This window comes from Neodiprion lecontei, chromosome 1 (genome assembly GCF_021901455.1).
Source record: "Neodiprion lecontei isolate iyNeoLeco1 chromosome 1, iyNeoLeco1.1, whole genome shotgun sequence".
NCBI classification, from domain to species: Eukaryota; Metazoa; Arthropoda; class Insecta; order Hymenoptera; family Diprionidae; genus Neodiprion; species Neodiprion lecontei.
Genome location: NC_060260.1, coordinates 6,128,723 through 6,148,997, shown reverse-complemented (window position 1 = coordinate 6,148,997; position 20,275 = coordinate 6,128,723). Strand labels below are relative to the sequence as shown.

General features: G+C 38.9%; 3 protein-coding genes and 1 long non-coding RNA gene across 7 annotated transcripts; 1 reads left to right on the top strand and 3 right to left on the bottom strand.

The window, feature by feature from the left end:
- Positions 1 to 273: 273 nt before the first annotated feature.
- Positions 274 to 10,665, top strand: LOC107222758 (pyruvate kinase). Of its 3 annotated transcripts, none has more exons than XM_015662258.2 (9): positions 274 to 493; positions 1,543 to 1,775; positions 6,301 to 6,336; positions 7,629 to 7,973; positions 8,070 to 8,256; positions 8,344 to 8,865; positions 8,996 to 9,334; positions 9,491 to 9,647; positions 10,282 to 10,665. In XM_015662258.2, exons 3-9 carry the CDS (start codon positions 6,310 to 6,312, stop codon positions 10,292 to 10,294), a joined length of 1,590 nt encoding a protein of 529 aa, XP_015517744.1. In that variant the 5' UTR covers positions 274 to 493; positions 1,543 to 1,775; positions 6,301 to 6,309; the 3' UTR covers positions 10,295 to 10,665. The 3 variants fall into 3 exon arrangements, with proteins under 3 accessions (XP_015517744.1, XP_015517746.1, XP_015517745.1); XM_015662259.2 differs by lacking the exon at positions 274 to 493 and adding an exon at positions 1,225 to 1,242; XM_015662260.2 differs by lacking the exon at positions 6,301 to 6,336.
- Positions 3,275 to 5,904, bottom strand: LOC124295357. The gene is made up of 3 exons (XR_006905278.1): positions 5,729 to 5,904; positions 4,113 to 5,271; positions 3,275 to 4,023 (listed from the first exon to the last, which is right to left on the bottom strand). It is a non-coding gene; the product is annotated as an uncharacterized LOC124295357 (long non-coding RNA).
- Positions 10,666 to 10,723: 58 nt separating the features above from the next.
- Positions 10,724 to 13,309, bottom strand: LOC107222757 (pyruvate kinase PKM-like). Its single transcript, XM_046739269.1, has 9 exons — positions 13,247 to 13,309; positions 13,033 to 13,174; positions 12,678 to 12,949; positions 12,416 to 12,593; positions 12,111 to 12,329; positions 11,852 to 12,027; positions 11,526 to 11,756; positions 11,169 to 11,391; positions 10,724 to 11,077 (listed from the first exon to the last, which is right to left on the bottom strand). The coding sequence occupies exons 1-9, from the start codon at positions 13,307 to 13,309 to the stop codon at positions 10,863 to 10,865; spliced, it is 1,719 nt and encodes a 572-aa protein (XP_046595225.1). The 3' UTR covers positions 10,724 to 10,862.
- A 354-nt stretch (positions 13,310 to 13,663) lies between these two features.
- Positions 13,664 to 17,194, bottom strand: LOC107222747 (double-strand break repair protein MRE11). Of its 2 annotated transcripts, none has more exons than XM_015662246.2 (12): positions 16,963 to 17,194; positions 16,609 to 16,771; positions 16,348 to 16,487; positions 16,069 to 16,259; positions 15,764 to 15,968; positions 15,401 to 15,661; positions 15,232 to 15,313; positions 14,957 to 15,107; positions 14,709 to 14,872; positions 14,400 to 14,526; positions 13,961 to 14,239; positions 13,664 to 13,851 (listed from the first exon to the last, which is right to left on the bottom strand). In XM_015662246.2, exons 1-12 carry the CDS (start codon positions 17,066 to 17,068, stop codon positions 13,747 to 13,749), a joined length of 1,974 nt encoding a protein of 657 aa, XP_015517732.2. In that variant the 5' UTR covers positions 17,069 to 17,194; the 3' UTR covers positions 13,664 to 13,746. The 2 variants fall into 2 exon arrangements, with proteins under 2 accessions (XP_015517732.2, XP_046600924.1); XM_046744968.1 differs by having other exon boundaries at positions 13,665 to 13,851; positions 16,616 to 16,771; positions 16,963 to 17,103.
- Between the last annotated feature and the right edge of the window lie 3,081 nt (positions 17,195 to 20,275).

Sequence of the window (20,275 nt, the reverse complement as noted above, 5' to 3'; positions counted from 1 at the left end):
TAAACACATCCAGATTTTTAAATTCTCCGAATAACAATGTAATTGAGATCTATTGACCTAATCATGTGGGTTCCAATGCGGGGCATTTTGCCGTTGCGTCGGTACCCATTCTTGTGAGCGTCTTTTTGCCGCCGACGGCGTGGCGCTGCCGTAGCGTCAATCCAGCGCCCGTGAAAATTCAGCCTGAGGAGGTTATGCTCAGTCGGTATAGAAGACTTGCAGTCAACTTGCTGCACGTGCATCTCGAGTAGAGCGTTAATAAGCGTAGGGAACAACCGTAATTTGTGAAGCGCCGTTTGTTAGATAAATAAACTGTTGCGTTGCACGATATTTGAACACCATTACTCAATTTGTTAGGTTGGGATTAAACCTTGTTTGCAGCTGAACGCTAGATTTGCGTAATCAGATCGTGAAGCGGCAACAGGAGAGGCTTTTTATTCATCACGCCGCTACCGCCAGTGAACTTTCCGACCGCCTCTCATACGTTGCTTACGTACGTACGAATATCACATATAGATATACGTAGTTTGACGTAACAGATCGCTTAATTCAATTCGCATCTAGTAACTACTCGCCAAGGCTTGACCCTTGTCGATCGCGAACCAGTATAATTCTTATCAGAGCGATATTGGATCTCACCGATCGTTAACGTCACTGTGTATCCTCACGTGAGGTCGTGAGAAAAAACGCTCCCTCCTTGCCTTGTTACGTAAAGCTATACGACCTTGCGTTTGTATCAAGTCCATATATACAGTGACTACCTACGCGCGCATGTAAATCAATTATACGATCCATGTGTACAGAGTTGAGACGAAATATACATAGGTATGCGCGGCGTACGAACACAGAAAAGTTACTTCCAATTACTAGATGCGAATTTTCTCTACGAGTTAGTTTTCGCTTGCGAAACAGCTGATATCGAGGACAAAAAATGACACAAATCGCACGATAGACTAGCGTGAAAGATCAATGATAAATATCGATATATTTAATCTCAGAAGCCATATACATATATTATGTTCACTGCCAATAATCCATCGTACGAGTCGTCTATTTTATTACCCATTGCACGCACACACGTATGATTTTCAGTCGGCCGTTGCCACCCGGCAAGTATTGTAGTTTTCAAATCAGCGAGCTGCCCTACTCGTATAACCAGAGATGATAACTGTGAATTCAAACAAACTTCTAAAAATTCGCTTGCTGCAGATATATCGAATATATAGAGATCAGCAGTAACAGGTAAGATTCCGACCCCGATAACAGTAAACATGCGTAAAGTTGCGGAAAGAGAATTAAATAATAAATCAGTCTTATAGAGTTAAACCTGATGTAAGATGTTGAATGAAAGAAAAAAAAAAGAAGAAAATGTGCCATTACGAGATATCTAATCAGATAGCGCGTCTTTCGAAATTTTTTATAAAATCCCGGGCGACGTAGAAGCGTCTTTTATCTGCGAGCTTTCACGCTAGGCTTTTTGTAAATACACGCGATGTCGGTGAAGCAAATCTCCAAATTCCAACAGGATTTTGAACTTTTCAGGTCTAGCTGCGTTCTTATCGCCACGTTCCTCCCTATCGATCGCAGCGGCAAGGAGTCACCGTGTAGGAGAGGGCGCTGTCGGTTGTCACGTTGAACACGGAACGGTGTCGGTAGAAGTGGTGGTGACCTTCCGTGTCCTCAGCTGCAGTCTGACACGAGCCACGGCCCCGTGAAATCGTCAATTCTCTCGTTCCCTGATTCATCGAGCTTCAACGGACCCGAAGAAACCCAAGGTAAATAAATCTCCGCTTCTGATCATTGTCGAGGAAATAATTCCCTCGCAATTACTGTTCTATTCATTGTAACGCACCGATACACTTCCCGATCGGAGTATCGGAGGAGAAGACGTCTTGATTTCTAACGCATTACCGTCCATCACCTCTCATTCATTCATCGGCGATTTCGAAAATATTTATTCGAGACGTTATTGGGCTGCCGCGAAAAGCGGCACGCCGATTCGCTTTTTACCAAACGCAGATACGCGCACGAACAGGAATTCGGATGTCTGACGGAAAATCACGTTGTCTTCCTCGTGTTGAATAACGACAATCTGAACTATTCGGCGGCCCTATCCGGCTGACGAAATCGACGGTCCATACACGTTGTCACATCCGTTTGGAAAGAATTTACCTGTTACTGCGATCCCATCATCTCGAATTCGTTTACGATTAGCCGGCATCTGCTTTGTGGTCACATTCAAGGTTTCCATTGATACAAGGTAGCCACTTGTGCAACCAATAAAACACTCTTTCAAACAAAAATACTTCTGGCTAAATAATACCAGCCACTAAACGGTACCATATTACGATATCTTCAGTCAACGCAATTGGTTTACATTATGCTGTGTATAGACGAAAATTAGCTATGATGATTGTTTGTTGATGCATTTTGTTACGGGTGAATCGTTACGTAAAGTGTGATTTGCCACGTGCAAATTCAAAACAAAGAAAATGGGGACAGATACAAATTTACATGCCATTATTTCCCTTTTCGACGAATGTTACCACAAAGTTGCGGCACACACACTCAGCAGAATGGGGGTTCACTTATCATAGCTTCCATTTCGTGCCGTTCAGTGACCTTAACCAATTGTCGCCAAGGTCAACATCACTTAGAATTCAATATCAACTATCGATAGTAATATCTATGATGTATTTTTTTTTTTTCACCACGAGGCTTTTCTTATATCTCTAATAAGATTAGCTGCCAACAGTTTCTTATACGCGATGCTGAACGCTTTTAGCTCTTTATTCCATTTGTAATATCTACGTTGGTTCTTCTCGTAATGTGCCAAGATATTGAAGACTAATTGTCTCATCGATGTGCCCTTAGTGGCCCTGTAATCTATTAACACCAATATGAAATTGAGTGTCAAGACCCATGCAAGTGCGCCTTATCTACACGTAAGGGAAACGTAATGGTTTCTTGGTGTGAGTGACATCAGCTACACTGATTAAATGTATAGTTACATAGATTTGCGTTAACAATAATTAACTACTATGCTGGTGGAAGAGTAAAATTTCTCTACACGGCACACATTATGTTGTAGTTAGCGGACATTCGACACCCAGAAATGAATTCCTAGGAATCGATAACGCTGTTCAACACTAATTTATACTATGTATCAAATCTAAATATCGATAATCGGGAAACGAAAGGCCAAAATTATTACAGTGAAAAAAGATGCAGACAAATTGAATAATTTAATTTGGGAATGAATTGGTGTATGGAAACCGGTATTGAAATGCGTTAAATGATATCTGTATATAAACGAAATTTGACGAGGCGTATAGCAAACGTGCTACACTGTTAATAAAAGAGGTAATCTTGTTAACCCTATTAACTCAAAAGTCTTCTTCTGTGTTGAAGTTTAGTCAAGAATACAAATCTGTCGAGAGTTCAAATGACTTGATCCTGTACAAACGTGATAGGCAATAAAATCAATCCAGTATAACACGACACATTATTGTGCAAGATTGTTGAGAGTATTGCATACAGTTATAAGTACACTATCATTTTTCTGTACAAAGTGGGCAAAAATTATACTGACGTTATTACGATCAAGGAAATTATGCGTATAACAATTTTATCGTGAATTGCCAAGAGAAAAATGCTTTTATCAATTCCGCGTGCAACTGATATGTCGGTATGTAAGAGTGATAACCGATAATCTCAAAATTACTTTCAAGAAGCTGAACAGGTCACATATTTAATGCAGGGATTGATACAACTTATCTTGGTCACACATATATAGTATATATACATGTATAGTACCCCTACTCGGTTTTTATTTCTGTTGCAAGATTCGCAATCGCCATACAAGTACTTGCCCAAAAACAAGCAAATCCAAAATTCCAATAAAGCTAGATGCATTTTGACATCATTCAGCGATTTATGTGTGGCATCTCCATAACTTTGCAAATTCCAGCGGTGAATTTCTTAGGACAGGTTTTGACCTAGCTCACGTTGCGACGCAGTTTGCTGCAAAAATAATGTAGGATCCACACAGGAACAAGTTCTCCGAGTACTTTATCGTTGTAATAAAAACGTTGATTTACAATTCGACTTACCATAAGATAATCATGTTCAAATGTACCAGATTCGATGAACACTTTTACAAAGCTTAATTTTTGACAGCGCAAGCTGTAACCTCTGTTTTCGGAGTCCCTGTCAGCGGCAGTCGGCCCCATGATTACCAATATACCAAAAATTAAATGCACGGTCGTTTCCTTTTAAGGAATCCTCTCGGTATGATATAATTACAATCAGCCCAAAGCTTGAAAATGTTCTTCTTTTATTTCCCGCTAACGTCATATAACAAGTCTGAGATTAGGCAGTTACAAGCTTCTTCCTGTACCGTTATTACAATCCACAACACACCAGTGAAATCCAGTCAATTTGCTATATGCATAGTAAGAGACTCAATCCTGAGGCCATCTAGAGGCCGACCGAATCAAGAGGCGAAATCCTGACGACGTGCTATTTTACAGTAGATATTAGAAATCTAACGAATGTAAATTTTGAAGAATTCGCGAATGAGAATGTGAATATAGATTTTTAAATCCATTCATAGCACCATTTCTCTATGGCTAAAAATTGACAACTGATTGACTGACAGGTACACTGTTCAAGTCACTTCGTGGTTTGCATCTTATTCCGGAAATTGCCGAGCTGATCCGAACCAAACCGATTGTTTGATTATTCAACGATAAATTGATAACAGAAACAAATTATTTCGAGGTTAGAGTGTGATTCAAACGTGACGACAAACTTTTATAACAAATGTTCAGTATCGATATAATGTTTTTTGTCTTATTTAATATTATTTTCACAATTTTTACAATCAAAATATGAAGTATTTGTGACAATTACATTCTAAAAATATTCGTAAAATTTTTGCAAATGCGAATGCGAATGCGAACGCGAATATTCGTTACATCACTAGTAGATGCAGCGTGTTATAGTAACAATTAACTCTATCACATAGGGTTTGTAGGCGCACCGCCATAATCTAGGTCAATTTCCGCCGGCAGTATTTTCTTATGCGAATGCCATTGCCTCCTTGTTATCGAGGCTAAATTTAAACTGACGTATTTAATTTCAAGATCACCAATTCACATCTAGCAACGATACTCAGATTTTCGGCGTGGCATTAAGATTTTTCTTTAATTCGGTGATTCGGAGTGGTTCGATGTTTTTCTCTTCTTCTGTGTATGCTCATTTTCAAATCTGATAAAAAAAATTTTAAAATAACGCGACGTTGCCAATACAAATAAAGTTCACGTGCTGAGTACGTGACCGCGAAATACACGAACCCTATTTCACTTGGGTTTGAAATTAAGAAAATTGAAAACTGGAGAACAAACGTACGGATTTATTTCAATTTCTGGCGAATCTGTACGAGGTTGAAGTTAGTAATGCTATCGTAACGAAACATTAGGGAAAAATCACTATTTTCCTAATTTTACAATGATTTTTAAGGAACTAGACTAAGATTTCGAAGTATGAGTGTGTTTTGTTTTATTACGGTTTACTGATTTTCAGACAATTCGAAAATCACGAAATAACGCTTTTTCCTCAGCATGAATCGTCGTTACGATAACCTTAATAACTCCAATACGATGAATCTGTCAGTTCCGAAATTTGTTGGTTTGAAGAAAGAATCTTCACACGACATTCCGCTCACCGTTATCATTTCAATCGATCGTACATTACATATGCGATGTAAAAAAGGAGGGTCGTGTGCCGCACGTGGAAGAACGATTAGAAAATACTGTCCTCGATGCACGATCACCGACGACTGCGTGCCGCCGCGAGTAGATCAGCTGAAGATTCGCAATGAAATTATGTAAAAATATGCCGTGTTCCAATGACAGAGGTGTTCAAAGTGAAGACAGCTCAATGCCTGCAAGTGTGGTGGCGGCGGGGTGGACCTCCGGCCAAATTTCGGTGATGCTGATCGGTTATTTTTGCCATCCGAGCACCAGCTACGGCTCGGGTATATCGCACCCTGATCTACCAGCGCCGACGATTCTCTGTGCGAAGTTACCGCGACCCTCCTTTTGAAGATCGATGCGTCTCGTATTGTATTGCAAGAAAAGCTTCCGGTCTGCGTTCACGCGATTGTCGTTTATCACCTGCCTTTGGAACACAACGCCAGTCCGTCATCGCGTTACATTCGTCGCACACTTCTCGCCTACTCGATATCCGAAGACCGATAGTTTATCATTAATTCGTGCTTCTACTTTGTTCACGCAGCGCACCGATATGGTCTGGAGTACTGACGACGATAAGGTATAATTTTTTCGTACCGTCTCCCTGGATTGATCATGGATAGTTTATTCTTATAGAGATGAACGCTTATGTATATATACATACATATATATATATATTTTTTTTTTTAAATTTTTTTACGATAACAATCATTCAATTACGCGGTTTTCAGTGTATTATACGTATTGTAGATGAGAGCATGATACAAATTAACTTTACGATGTAAGTTTATATATAGTACATTATACATGTACAATTGTATGTACAGGCAGATTGGAAAGTTTTTTTTTTCTTCTAGTTCAAAATCTTTTCTTTACGCTTGTTTGTGCAAGTTGGTACGCTGATTAAAAATTTTTGAAATTTTTTATATATTATAAATACATAGAGGCTTAGTATGCATTTATGTACAAAGCGTCACCTACTTTATGTAATCAGCTGTCTTGTAGCGCTTTTCATTCAACTTTTAGCAAACCCACTCTAACAATGAGTCTTGGTGTCATTTTTATGCTATTGGTCCAATGATACATTGCTAGATCAACGACAGCTCATTGTGAGTTAGGATGTACGTTTATATACATGTGCATGTGTAAATATAAACCTTTAATATAATCATTACAGCACCGGTGTAATGAACTAGCCTTGGGTAACGTGCCAATTAAATTGAACTATTCGCACTGTTGTAGTAAATGTTTTGCTTTCATACACGGTATAAATCCACATCGATGTTTCTTATTGTCTAGCTTTTCTTTTTCCTTTTATGTCCCAGAATTGCCATGAACGGGTAAGGAGGTTTAAGAAGTGTAAGAGAAGATAATTCAAATGTATCTATGTTTTGTAAGGCGGGATGATGTATATATTTAGCATTTACATCTGTCAGTGGATGAGAATTCGTCGTTTTGAAAACAATCTGATATTTATATAAATATGCCCGACATGAAAAAAACTCTGCAAATACAAAACTTCATTAAATAATTCACAACAGAGGTCATCTCAGTTTTATTAATAAGAGGAGTTATGAAATTTAAACTCGTATGGCTTCATGTACGAACAGCACCATTGCATGATCGTTACATGGAAGCTGCTTGAAAACTCATCCACAATGCAATAATCAGCGATAGGTGCATTCGTTAGTACTGCCAGCTTGACCTGATTGTACACTCGCTATCATCTCATGTAGATAAGATGGCTAATTGCTACAGCACGTTGTTGCGGCAAAATTATGATTATAACACGTAAACACTATTTTTCAATTTTGCTACAGTGAAAGTAGTGTACATTTTTTTTTCTAAAGATATTTCCTTTTTCACACTTAGATGGCAGGAAAGCCAAATACCATTGCACTCAATGCGCAAAGTCATTTAGAGCACATGTGTGCCCTTGACATCGAGCCCCATGCTTCCTTCGTCCGTTTGTCTGGCATCATTTGTACCATCGGACCAGCATCCCGGTCTGTTGAAACTCTTGAGAAAATGATTGAAACTGGAATGAACATTGCTCGTATGAACTTCTCTCATGGATCCCATGAGTACCATGCTGAAACCATTGCTAATGTGAGACAGGCTCAGAAGAATGTTTCGGAACGCACCAAGACAAGTGTACCAGTAGGCATAGCTCTGGACACAAAGGGACCCGAAATACGTACTGGACTTTTGGAGGGTGTAAGTTAAGCAGGTTTTACACAGCCGTATGATTCAGAATTCCCCAACATTTTACCTATAATTATTACTCTAATTTTTGAATCCTTCATTCTTTAGGGTGGTTCTGCAGAAGTGGAACTCCAGAAAGGACAGACATTCAAATTCACCACCGACAAAGCTTACTTAGAAAAAGGGAATGCACAGATTGTGTGGGTTGACTATGAAAATATATCAAAAGTAGTCAAAGTTGGAAACCGCATCTTTGTTGACGACGGCTTGATCTCTCTTATTGCCACCCAAGTCAGTAAGTAATTGCGGAAATATTACTTTCTTCTAACCACATAAAGGCGAAAAACATTCCTTATCAATTTACAATGACTCATTCCTTCAGGCTCCAACCAGATTACGTGCACTGTTGAAAATGGCGGCAGTTTGGGCTCTCGTAAGGGAGTCAACTTACCAGGAGTTCCCGTTGACTTGCCAGCTGTCTCAGAGAAGGATAAGTCCGATCTTCAGTTTGGTGTTGATCAGGGAGTAGACATGATCTTCGCTTCATTCATCCGCGACGGAGCTGCACTAACAGAAATTCGTGGTATCCTCGGCGAAGCAGGGAAGAACATAAAGATTATTTCAAAAATCGAGAACCAGCAAGGCATGGTCAATCTGGATGAGATCATAGAGGCCTCCGACGGTATCATGGTGGCACGTGGTGACCTTGGTATTGAAATACCACCAGAGAAAGTATTCTTAGCACAGAAAAGCATGATCAGCAGGTGTAACAGGCAGGGAAAACCTGTAATTTGCGCCACTCAGATGTTGGAATCGATGATCAAGAAGCCCAGAGCAACTCGTGCTGAAACTTCAGATGTTGCAAATGCCATTCTGGACGGAGCAGACTGTGTCATGCTTTCAGGTAAAAGACGTTCTCTCCAGTCTTGCGTAATAACTAGTTCGAATAGCAAATATGTCTCACCTTGCTCATTAAATTGATTCATTGTATAAAGCCACTTATGAACTTCAGTATACGTTATTTTGGATTTCAGGAGAGACAGCAAAGGGTGACTACCCTCTTGAATGTGTCCGGACCATGGCCAATATCTGTAAGGAGGCCGAAGCTGCAATCTGGCATAACCAGATTTTCGCTGATCTTTGCAGAAATGTATTACCACCCATCGACGCTACTCACTCGGTTGCAATTGCTTCTGTCGAAGCTTCCATCAAATGTCTAGCTTCTGCAATTATCGTCATCACTACCTCAGGACGCTCGGCACATTTAATCTCCAAGTACAGACCAAGGTGTCCAATTATTACTGTCACCAGGTTCGAACAAGTCGCGCGGCAAGGCCATCTGTATCGTGGTATTCTGCCACTTCACTACTCAGGTAAACAATTTTGTAAAGTGTATTTGAAATTCGATTTAACAAGTGCAGTATGTTAAAACGGCTAAAAATATTTTGTGATATTCTTAGATCAGTTGCAACATGACTCATCCAACTTATATCGTGATTTCTTATTTACACACATTGATGTTTTTGCAGAATCCCCACTTCCTGACTGGTTGAAGGATGTCGATGTGCGTGTACAGTACGGTCTGAACTTTGGCAAAGGTCGTGGCTTTATTCAGACCGGCGACACTGTCGTTGTTGTTACTGGTTGGAAACAGGGCTCTGGTTTCACGAATACCCTTCGTGTTGTGTATGTAGAACCGGAATTTACCAGCGAGAAACCAATTTGTGCCATTGAGAGTGACTCCGATTCCTATGAAGATATCACAATTTGATCCTCTGCATGAAACTTACCTATAATATAATGGTTGTTGTTCCTTTATTATTGGTTCCAGAATTTTCGTGTTACCTGATTTACATGTTGTTAACGATCATTCGTTTTCAAATTATTCACTCATTCTTATTATCGAACCTGTATGTTACGACAGATTTTCTTCTACAACAGTATTCAATGTTTAATTTATCCCGATTTATCAAAGTATACCTCATAAATTTAAATGAAACAGTTGAAATAGTTTGACCATATTTATTTGTAAATTACGAGTACTTTTCGTATTAATACAGTTTCAAGTCTACCAGGAAGTGACGCCACTGATCGGGCAGTTATACAAAGTCTTTACTAGTATAGCTGTATTGTTATACTTAATTAACTGTTTTACCGCAAGATCCACTACACTGCATGCAAATTTATCCCGCTTATTACACTTCCCTTACCTTCCAGCTTTACCTATACTTGATCCTGTTGTCACTCTAATGGATTCTCTGTCTTTATATTGCGCAATTCTAATTTCAGCTAGTATTTTTTTTTTAATTTTGTCTTACAGGAAGGTGGACTAAGCATTTGATCATCGCAGAATTGGTCACTAGGTATCCTGTTGCTACGATTCGCGTTGGAGTTGAGATCCATCTGCTCCGGGAAGTTTCTTACTTCAATTACGTGTATCTGTCCGCATATGAGCAAATAACAATGTCTTCGCACTTCGGATACCTGCTGCTACTATTACTACCACTACTATTTTTATTACTACCGGTGTTTATTTCGCGTACGCTAGATTTTGTAGTGAAAATCCGTACTGTAGTGGAACTACAAAAGTGACACGCACCTAGAATGTATATGTAACCAGCTGTGAACATAGAACTTATATTATAATTATAGTCTATGAATAAATTATTGCAATGAATCTACGATGCAAATAGGTATGAAACAATTCGGATTTTAGCTTTCAATATCTTCTTTGTGAAAATTTGTTTTGTTTTATTCTTTAGTTATAATGTATGCACATGGTTCCAAAAAGTGAGTCTTTCAAAACCGTTAAATACGTAATCAGTTAGTATGATTTGGATTTAAATATTATGACGACTTGTCGCTAACAATGACATTTGACAGTACACAAAAACGACGTTATCACCAAGACTCCTCAAAGTCTTCAGACAAGTTTGGGATATTTCCTGGTGAAGCATAAACGATACGTATGCAATTTGTAAACCCTGAGCCTTGACGCCATCCGCTAACTATTACAACTGCATTTCCAACTTCCACAAATTTATGACTACGAGAGTAATTCATTGCATGTTGTATTCGGTAATCCATATCCTTACTCCAATCTGGATATGGTGGATCTGAAATATTAATGTCATATAAATACTATCGGCATAAATTACTGGTTGATCGATAATTGTTTTGGGAAAAGTGAAATATACAGTAACTCACTTCTGTAATGGATTGGGTGTACCCCAAAATACACTTGCAGCCAGCGTGCCACAATACCGTACCTAGTGATAGCAATGATGGGACAACGTGGACGATAAATAGACAGCATCATTGCCGAACGTCCAGTTGTTGTAGTAACAATTATCGCAGCTGCATTGCACTTCATAGATGTTTCGATGGCAGCGACAGCAATAGAATGCGTGGGATCGAGGGGTATCAGAGCCTTTTTTCACGAAATTACAAGTGCAAATAATAACAAAACTTGGAAGGATTCAATACATAGGCGAGGGAAAGAAAACGTGTGATCAGGGATTCAACACTTTTATGAGATGAATTTTCTGGATTAAAAAGACTAACTTTGTAACTGAGTTCTTCAAAATTCTGTCTCTGCCATCGGGCGCACTCGGCTTCTCTACAAGCGATATCAACGTTCTTAACAACTTTCACAGTTTCGTCCACACTCAGTGCTCCTGTTGCAAGAAATATGGAATCAACACCATCAAGAACTGCGCAGGAAATATCATTCATGTCTGTGTACGATGGTTCAGTTCCTTTTATGCGAACGGCTACGATAACTGGTTTGCCCACCTGTAGATGCAAACGTCAATGATGAACTGAGAAGACAAGGAATATCTATCTACTAATTATAGGAGTAGCAAATGAACATAATCAATTCAGCTTACTCTGTTACATTTTGAAATTATACATTTTTGTGCTAAAAACACTTTCTCAGGTCGGATATCTACTTCAATTCCAGCTCTATCAATCATGATTGCGTCTGCTACTGTTAGGATATCATCGAAAGCCTCAAGACCTTGATTACATGAGATTTTCGCCACAACACAAATGGGCCGTGTTCCTGATATAAGAGAATGCGGTCAGTGTATAAGGTACGTACTGCGAATCCTAATGAATAACTGAAGACAATTATAATTCATTTACCAATTTGTTTTATTCTGTCTTTGACAGCGCATATCATTTGTCCATTTCGCACGTGAGACACTATCAAAAGATCACATTCAAAGTCCAGGGCTAGACCAATGTCGGCATCATCTTGCCCGGACACTTGAGGTAACTCTGGAATTCCATCGACTAATTGCACCAGCTTCTCATTCCTGACAATTCCACCTTTCGCTACTTTGCACGTTACAGTACACTCCACTGCAATAGTAAATATTAATGTAACGTGATTATCATCAACCAATACATCTTTAATCGACACTGAATTAATTTCTAAGATTACAAACCTACACAAGTAGTTTCTAAGATAACTGCACCTCGATCGATGTAAATTTTATCACCGACCTTACAAAATCTAGGCAGATCGGGATAAGACACCCAGAAACACTTGTCACAACCAGTTCGTTTCATATTATCCTCGACTAGCAATTTCACAAAATTGCCTTCTTTGAATTCTGCATATCCCTGTAATAGTCGATGATCCTCTAATTTTAAGTACAATTAGGACCCGTTAGAGGGGGTCGATTACTCTCTATGCACTAGGGGCACTTCGAAAATATCCAATAATATACAAATCTTCACCATCGAGTCTTCCGCTCCATTAAAAAGCCCTGTACGTATTTCAGGTCCACGTAAATCCATTGCAACAGCTAAGGGAAATACTTCGCGACGACACCGATGAATTCTGTTTCCAGCTTCTCTGATAGATTGTACACTTACAGCATGCCACGTATGTTCTTTGTGCGACATGTTCATTCTCACCATGTCAGCCCCCGACAAAACAATATCAGTTATTCCCATTGGATGGGAATTTTTCTCTCCTAACGCAAGTAGAGTGGAATATCGGTACAGGTATGAGTTGGAACTGTTACAACTGTTTTGACTACAGACTTACGAAAATTACCTAGAGTTACCATTATTCCTGTTAGTCTGGCGATCTTTGGATCACTGTTCACATTCAAAAGCATTTCATGGTCTATACGTGTTTTCTGATAAGCTGCGCCAAGTTGGTTGTCAGGGATTAATTGATCTTCCAATCGCATCATCTGCATATAGCAAGTGAATACATAAACTCGTACTGTTGTGCATTTTATAAGAGAATACTGGTAACACATTACCCATGGCATGCGTTTGCACAGGCTCTTCGGTTTGAGAGCTACGTTTCTGTCACTTGAACACATTGTGAGAAATTATTTGCGCACAACTTTCATTTCCAAATTATGTTACTTTGATTTTGTTGAGGATTTACTTTTAATGACAAAATGATTGACTTGAAAATTTTGGGTTTTGTGTCAGAAAAATTTTGTATGTGAAATTATCTACTATTTGTGACTCTTTTGTTTTGCTTTGACATTGCGATTCCAGGCTGACTCTGATGTCTATCTTTTTGACTTTGCCTAAAATGCAAATTCAGAAAATTCTTCTTCGTTGAAAAACTTCAAGGCGCAAAATTATTGTTAAATTTTTACGACGAATGAATTCCACAACCAAGGAGAATAGTTTACATGTAAAATTCTTTATTATGTTGATGATAAGTATACAGTCCTAATTACTTGGAATAGTTTACAGTAAATTTAAAAAATGTTAATACAAAAACTTAAACAACTTGAATGGAAGCTTAGTCGGAGTTGGAATCCGAATCGGATATGTATATCGGTTTACTCGAAGCTTTCTGACTTTTTGGAAAATGAGCAGCTATGCTTGTCTGCTTTGCGGGCTGCATCTGTTGAAAAGATACGTGTTATGACAAATGTAATTCATGTTAAAGCACATTTTAAAATTGCAGATCTCAATGACTCAGAATGAAATCTTTCAGGAATAATGAAACTCACTGCACTCTCTGTCAGCTTTGTCTTTGTTGCTCTAGTAGATTTTGTCGGACTGTCAATAAGCACAGTTTTACTAGCTGATATACTTGCAGGAGCTTTTGCCCTGCCCCTCCCAGAAGCAGCACCTACCCGACCTCTTGCTCGTCTTCCCCTACCTCTTCCTCTGACAGCATTGTCTTCATTACTTTTGGTAGCACAGTCATCTTCTGCTGTATCGTCGACATCTAAATTAGCAGCTGGCTGACGAACCCGACGAGTCGAAGAATTCAGGAAGTCACGTACCTATCATCAGGTACATTGCATTAAAAATGAGTAAACATAATCCTTGTGATTTGTTTCTTCGACCACGCCAGATATATTTTATTGCATTTGCTAGGAAATTATTCACAGATAATGGACACAATCTTTCCTCAAATTGAAAATCAGTCATCAAAAATCCAACCTGGTTTTCTTCATTTTCATTTGTGTTGTCCCTTTCGTTTCGAAATTCTTGAATTACATCCGCTATTTCTTCACGGGTTTCTAACTCTTTACTGCTTATATATTCAAGAGTTTTTTTCATTTGATGCCTGTAAAAAGTATTCATGCATCAGTTTAACAATTGGAATGTGGATAACAAAGAATCCCATAACTTTTCCCCTTATTTCTTTAATGTACAGAAGTAAATCCTTTTCTGCCTAACTCGATACACAGATAGTTCTCTCGTTTCACAAACAGATTTGATCATTACCATTTCTTTTTCTCAACTCACTCAATTATATCATCGAATGCATTCGAGTCTCCTTTATTTACAAACTGGGACAAGGCTTCATTGAGACCAGTCAGAGACAATACAGTTAATTTGTGTTTTTTATTTCCTGCTGCAAAATACTTTCGTATTCCTCCTTGAACTGTTTTGTTCCATTCAGGCTCGTCCTGAGAACATTTTTTTCAATTAGGAATTGGCCAATCATTTTATTTGTCGGTATTTGACATATGTGATATTATTTTGCAATTTACCTCATCACATCCTAGAGCTTCTTCCATAATAGCATCAGTATCATCATCACAGTCATCAAAGTCTACTTTCTTGGCCCATCCACTTTTTTTTTTGCGCAGACGAATAATCTCACCTGAATTAGCAACTTGATCAACATACTTTTGCTCTAATCTATGTACAAGAAACAATAAACAATATCTGTAGATGGTTAGTAATTTGGAGTTTGAATAAGGCCAGAAATATTCCAGACACATGTTGGGTCTCTGAAAACAGAGGGTACTTAAAATTACTTCACCTAAACGTATCGAACTTCTGCTCCTCCTCTGTATAAAATACACGAAGTCGCAGTAGGGGTAGTGTTGGTTGACGTGGATCTCCTGTGACAAGAAAATTTTTATATTTAATTTAATATTCATTTCAATGTAAGCTTGGTGAACATTTAATAAAAAGTATGTTTCACTTACCAGATAGCTGGGCTGCTGCTGTTTGCATCATAACATTTTCGATATAATTGTCAACATAGTATTCGATTGTATTACAAAGTTTTTCCAACGGTTGAATTTTTATGTCATTGTTGTCATCAACATTTATTGTATCAAAGACAAATGGCCTCACTGTTTTCAACTTGTGTTTCTGTAGTTGAAAACCTGTCTTGTAAACTTTCAAAATGCCTATGTGTTTGGGAACAGCTTCACCTTGGCATAGCGAAGTTGCAACAGGACTTCCTACAATTATATTTTGAATTATTAAATGCGAATAATCAAACAAAATAATAAGGCTATTCTCAAGTTTATTTGCTTTACAAAACACAAGAACAACAAATATACCAGGCTGACAAATGTGGTAGTGTTTTTTTCCAACTTGCTCTGTTTCGATACGACATTCGTGCTCGTGTCCCCACAATACGAAATCAAAAAAATTTGGTAAATCTTCTTCTGGGACAAACGCATTTTCTGCGTGCTTAGCACGATTTTGATGGAGTACAAATATGTTGAAGCAATCATCGATTTCATTGGTACGAAGCATGTGCACCTAATAAAGAATTCAGTGATTACGATCACTGTACATAAATAAAGTTGGACAAAAATAGATATGGAAGATAATTATGGCAACGATTACTGCCGTTACTCACTTTTCCATCTCTCATGAGCCTTGAAAGTCTTTGATCCTTGATGTAGCTGAGGCCATACAAAGCTAGATTGGTACATCCTTTTCTGAATAACAAAGGGGCTAGTTGGACTTCGTTCAGATTCGTCCATTTACCAAAATAGTTGACCAGTCCAGTGACCGATAGCAAGTCTAAACTTCCTATCTGACCAGGTCCTGTTGAAGATTAGTTTAGAAGTTATGTGCGAGGGTGCAAATTTTTACTTGATAGATTCTAGATACGCAATTCTTAGTAGAGTCTTACCACTTGGATCGTCGTGATTTCCGTGTATAGAAAACACGGGTATTTCAACATTAAGATTAGCATCTTCAAAGTTGACTGTTTTGTTCAAACAGTGTTTAAAAATCATCTTGGGGTCACTTAAGAATTGAAACTTGTTGGGCCTGAAAGAAGAAAGATTCTGTAATAGAAATTACGTACTTATTGACGATTTGTTGTTGGTATTACATCAATAAACATTTTTATCAGGGCAGTGAAAAGGATTACGAATATTTGGTTACGCACTTTGTACCTAGGCAATATTTGCGCAGTAGATTCATGCATTTCATCACCGTGGCTTGAGAGGGCTTATTATCATGGAATAAATCACCACCAAGTAGAATAAAATCTACACTGTGCAGTTTTCCATATTTCAAAATCTCCTCGAAAGTTGTAAAACTATCCTCCCCTATGGAATGAAGAAAAAAAATTACACGTGTGCACGGTGCTTGGACAGCATATACATAGTCAATCTGTAAAAGCGTGAATACATTTCACCGCTACGCAAAAATATTAATTTCTATAATTTGTAAGCTTGTGACGAAATAATTCATGCTTGTATCAATCGACGTGAAAAATGCATGTAAATCACGTGCAAACCTCTGTTGGATTTTTCTTCATAACCAAGATGACAGTCGGTTGCAATTAGAATTTTGAAGACGTCTTCCTCCGGTCTATCATCCCCGCGATTCATTGTGCCGGACATATTCTCCAATCGTTAATATTCACCTCTGATCTCCCTCAGATCGTTGTTAAAAAACGGTGTAAAATAGTATTACGCATTCAATCCAGACGTGCAAGGTTACGCACAGCCCCCTGACACTGACCACTGCTCGTATACTAAAAAATTGTACGCGCCTTGTCCGTTTTTTAGTTCCTCTACGTGGCGCTAGTAGACTCCTGGTAGACTTCTGACACGTTCGCTGCCCTCGCTGACCGCGCGCAAGCTCGTCAGGTAACTATTAGCGCCACTAGTGGTGGAAATTGGCGGCAGTATCGAGGGATATTTTGCGAACCACAGGGGGTTGGTTACGGACCTGTTGCGCGGGAATATCTAAAAGATAAACACCGCAGTTTTATTTGAAACAATTCTCCTACCAATCGATATTACGTATCGATTGTAGTTGAATGAATGCTCACCAGAGCCACGCTTCTGCGACTCGTGTGAATCCAGACAATCCAGAGTAGCAGTCAGTCCCTAAGCGACGCGTAGGTGACGCCATCTGCTAAGCGTACCGGATAATTGCTCTTCGGGCAGGAGGTTCGTTCCTCCGCTCACTTCACTCGCCATATTTGTTGTTGTCGCTGATGGAGCAGGCGAGAAGAGATTTTGTCCGTTTGGTACTGAGGTGTAATTTAGTATTAAATATCGCCGAGAGTGTCCGCGTGTGATCACACGTCGTATCGAATCGTTTGACAAGTATAACCAAATATGTGTCTTACATAAATAATCAGCAGTCGCTCAGCTGCTGTCCACTACTCCTTATATATTAATAATAATAAAGAGTGGTGCGCGCACGCGTGTCTGTGACTGTGTGTATGTCCGTGCGTGCGTACGTGCGTGCACGCCAAACCTCCTGCCTGACTGCCAGCCGCGAGTGAGTGAAGAACGCACACACGCACACAGAGGCGCACACATTAGAGATACGTGAGTACCTAAGTGTGTGAGAGAGAGAGAGAGAGTTTCCCCCGTGTGTTGGGTGTGTAGTGAATTTGTGACACCGTGACTTGTAGGGGGTGAGAGGTAAGCGAGGATTTTTTAAATTAGTTTACTAATTCGGGTAGGAAGACTTGACGAGGTTTAAACGGCTAGGCGGTACGAGGATTTCCTTCGTTCAACAATTTTCATCGAAGTTACGTTTATTACAGATATTTCAACAAAGAAACGCGTCAGTAAAACATAATATCGGCCGACCCGTACAGCTCAGCTCCTCTGTCATTGTCGATAAATACTTTTTTCTCGCCCTCTTTCCAACCTATGACGGTTATTACTGTTGATATTTTTAATCAAAAAAACAATTCCTATTCACCACTTTCTCTCACAAGTCAGACTACAATTTTTTTTCTTTTATACCATTTAACAAACATCGCCTCGAATATTTACCCTCCGATCGAGAGCGTATCGCGGTGTGTTTCGTATGCTTTGTGCTTCGCCTACCTTCCATTTTGATAACAGTTTTATATTCTCGTTATACGTGAAAGAAATTTTTAATTCTTCAAGGGGTGATCAATGCTATCTCGGGTCGCGTTAAGCCTCTTGCTTCGTTCTTGTTGAACATTGTTTTGATGAAACAAACGGTTTTGTAATAGGTAGGTAACCGAGATAGATGGGGAAAATAAAAATCGATATTGTATACTTTATGTTGAGATTTGACGGATGACGTTTTATCAGCTGTTCCTCCTTTGTATACATGTTCGTACGGGATACGCACAAAGAAATCTCTGACGTGCTCGGGCTGCTGTCAAATCTCCTTGCGGGAATTAAGCACGATATTTGAAAAAAAAATTCATATCTCGATTACTTATCCATGGCTTACCTCGCTCTGACAAGCAAGCCTTTGTCTTACTCGGCGGCAGGAGTTCAATTTTCGTACACGGAAAGTAAAATATTTGATTAAAACAGATTTAGACTCTTCAACGAACTTCTTACCTTTATCTCGTGTTAGAATTTTATTAAATAGCCGAAAAGTGAAATCAAACAAATCCATTTGTAGGTATATTTTTTTTCTTCTTTGTTTACTTTTCATTAAAATTATTTACCACAATTTATCGCACAACTTCACGCCATTTTATACTCAGCTTTGTTTATTTCTGATGACGAATTGATAAAAATGAGATACGACTTATTTTCCACTTACTCACGACGTGACTAATCGTGATCAAATTAATTATTATAAGCATTCTCTGACCAGTTCTGGATAACAGACAATATAGATGTGTGCATTACGTTTAAAAAATATACATACTTTGTTGTATTCATTTTATTCCAATTCCACACGATGGCAGTAACTCAACATCAAAACAGATAACAAAATAGAGTTTAATGGCTTATGGCCAATTCTGCACTTTGATTTTGCTGCGTATGCTAATTATGTGTGTGAAATCTGGCCTACATTTTGCTTACATTCAAGTAGGAAATGTGTATACTCAAATGAGACGTGTATTCAGCACCTTTTCAGAGCTGCGAAGCTGTCAGGATGACTATGCACAAAAATATCTTGATTTCACATACTCAGATGTTGACGAAAATTATATTCTATTGAATTCAAATCGTTTAAATATCTCTTGAAAGAGTTTACTTTTATTATAGAAATTTTCTTGCTTCATTGTCAATTTTAAATGATTATCGGTCGAGAACGTAGAACAAGTCGATGTAACGTAGGCATGTCAGGGTTGTTGATTCAACAAGTCTTGCAAACAATATTTCCAAGACATTCTCTCAAGTTATTAGGCTCTTATCATGTGCCATTAATCGATTCGCATGAAATCAAACCGTCGAAGGTTTTGCTTTATGAACTACGGTTCACTTCATTCAGAGTTCTTTGAAATTCGAAATAACTTGAGTAAGATTATAATACAGATGAAAAGAAATGTGTAATTTATTCTTTGGCAGGTACGCGAAGGCATCGAGACACCTTCAAGATGATGTTACTTTGGGTAAATTGGTAGTTGTCGAAGCGTATGGGTGGTGGTGGGCGCAGTTCACAGAAAGCTGGCGCTGCTGGTGTTATTTGGCAAGGAGGGGGGTTATTATTCGACGAGTCTATCGCCCTTTGATAATCTTCGCATTGCGGGGTCTTCGCTAAACCAGCGTCTTGCGTTAAATTCGCTCGACAATTAAAACTGGCGGGCAACCTGGCTCGATCCCCCGTTGTGGTGGGTGGTAGTGGCGGTGGTGCTGGAGCTGGCGGTG

Bases quoted from the DNA above. Each gene is read 5' to 3' on its own strand.
- LOC107222758 (XM_015662258.2), top strand. From the start codon at position 6,310: ATGGTCTGGAGTACTGACGACGATAAG. The intron at 6,337-7,628 runs GTATAATTTTTT...TTTCACACTTAG, and splicing joins GGAGTACTGACGACGATAAG to ATGGCAGGAAAGCCAAATAC. The intron at 8,257-8,343 runs GTAAGTAATTGC...TCATTCCTTCAG, and splicing joins TCTTATTGCCACCCAAGTCA to GCTCCAACCAGATTACGTGC.
- LOC107222757 (XM_046739269.1), bottom strand. From the start codon at position 13,309: ATGTGTTCAAGTGACAGAAACGTAGCTCTCAAACCGAAGAGCCTGTGC. The intron at 12,028-12,110 runs GTAAATGAATTA...CTCTTATATCAG, and splicing joins AGACAGAATAAAACAAATTG to GAACACGGCCCATTTGTGTT. The intron at 11,757-11,851 runs GTAAGCTGAATT...TTGCATCTACAG, and splicing joins TAATTTCAAAATGTAACAGA to GTGGGCAAACCAGTTATCGT.
- LOC107222747 (XM_015662246.2), bottom strand. From the start codon at position 17,068: ATGTCCGGCACAATGAATCGCGGGGATGATAGACCGGAGGAAGACGTC. The intron at 15,108-15,231 runs GTGAAGTAATTT...TCTTGTACATAG, and splicing joins CAGAAGTTCGATACGTTTAG to ATTAGAGCAAAAGTATGTTG. The intron at 14,240-14,399 runs GTTGGATTTTTG...ACCTGATGATAG, and splicing joins ATGAAAATGAAGAAAACCAG to GTACGTGACTTCCTGAATTC.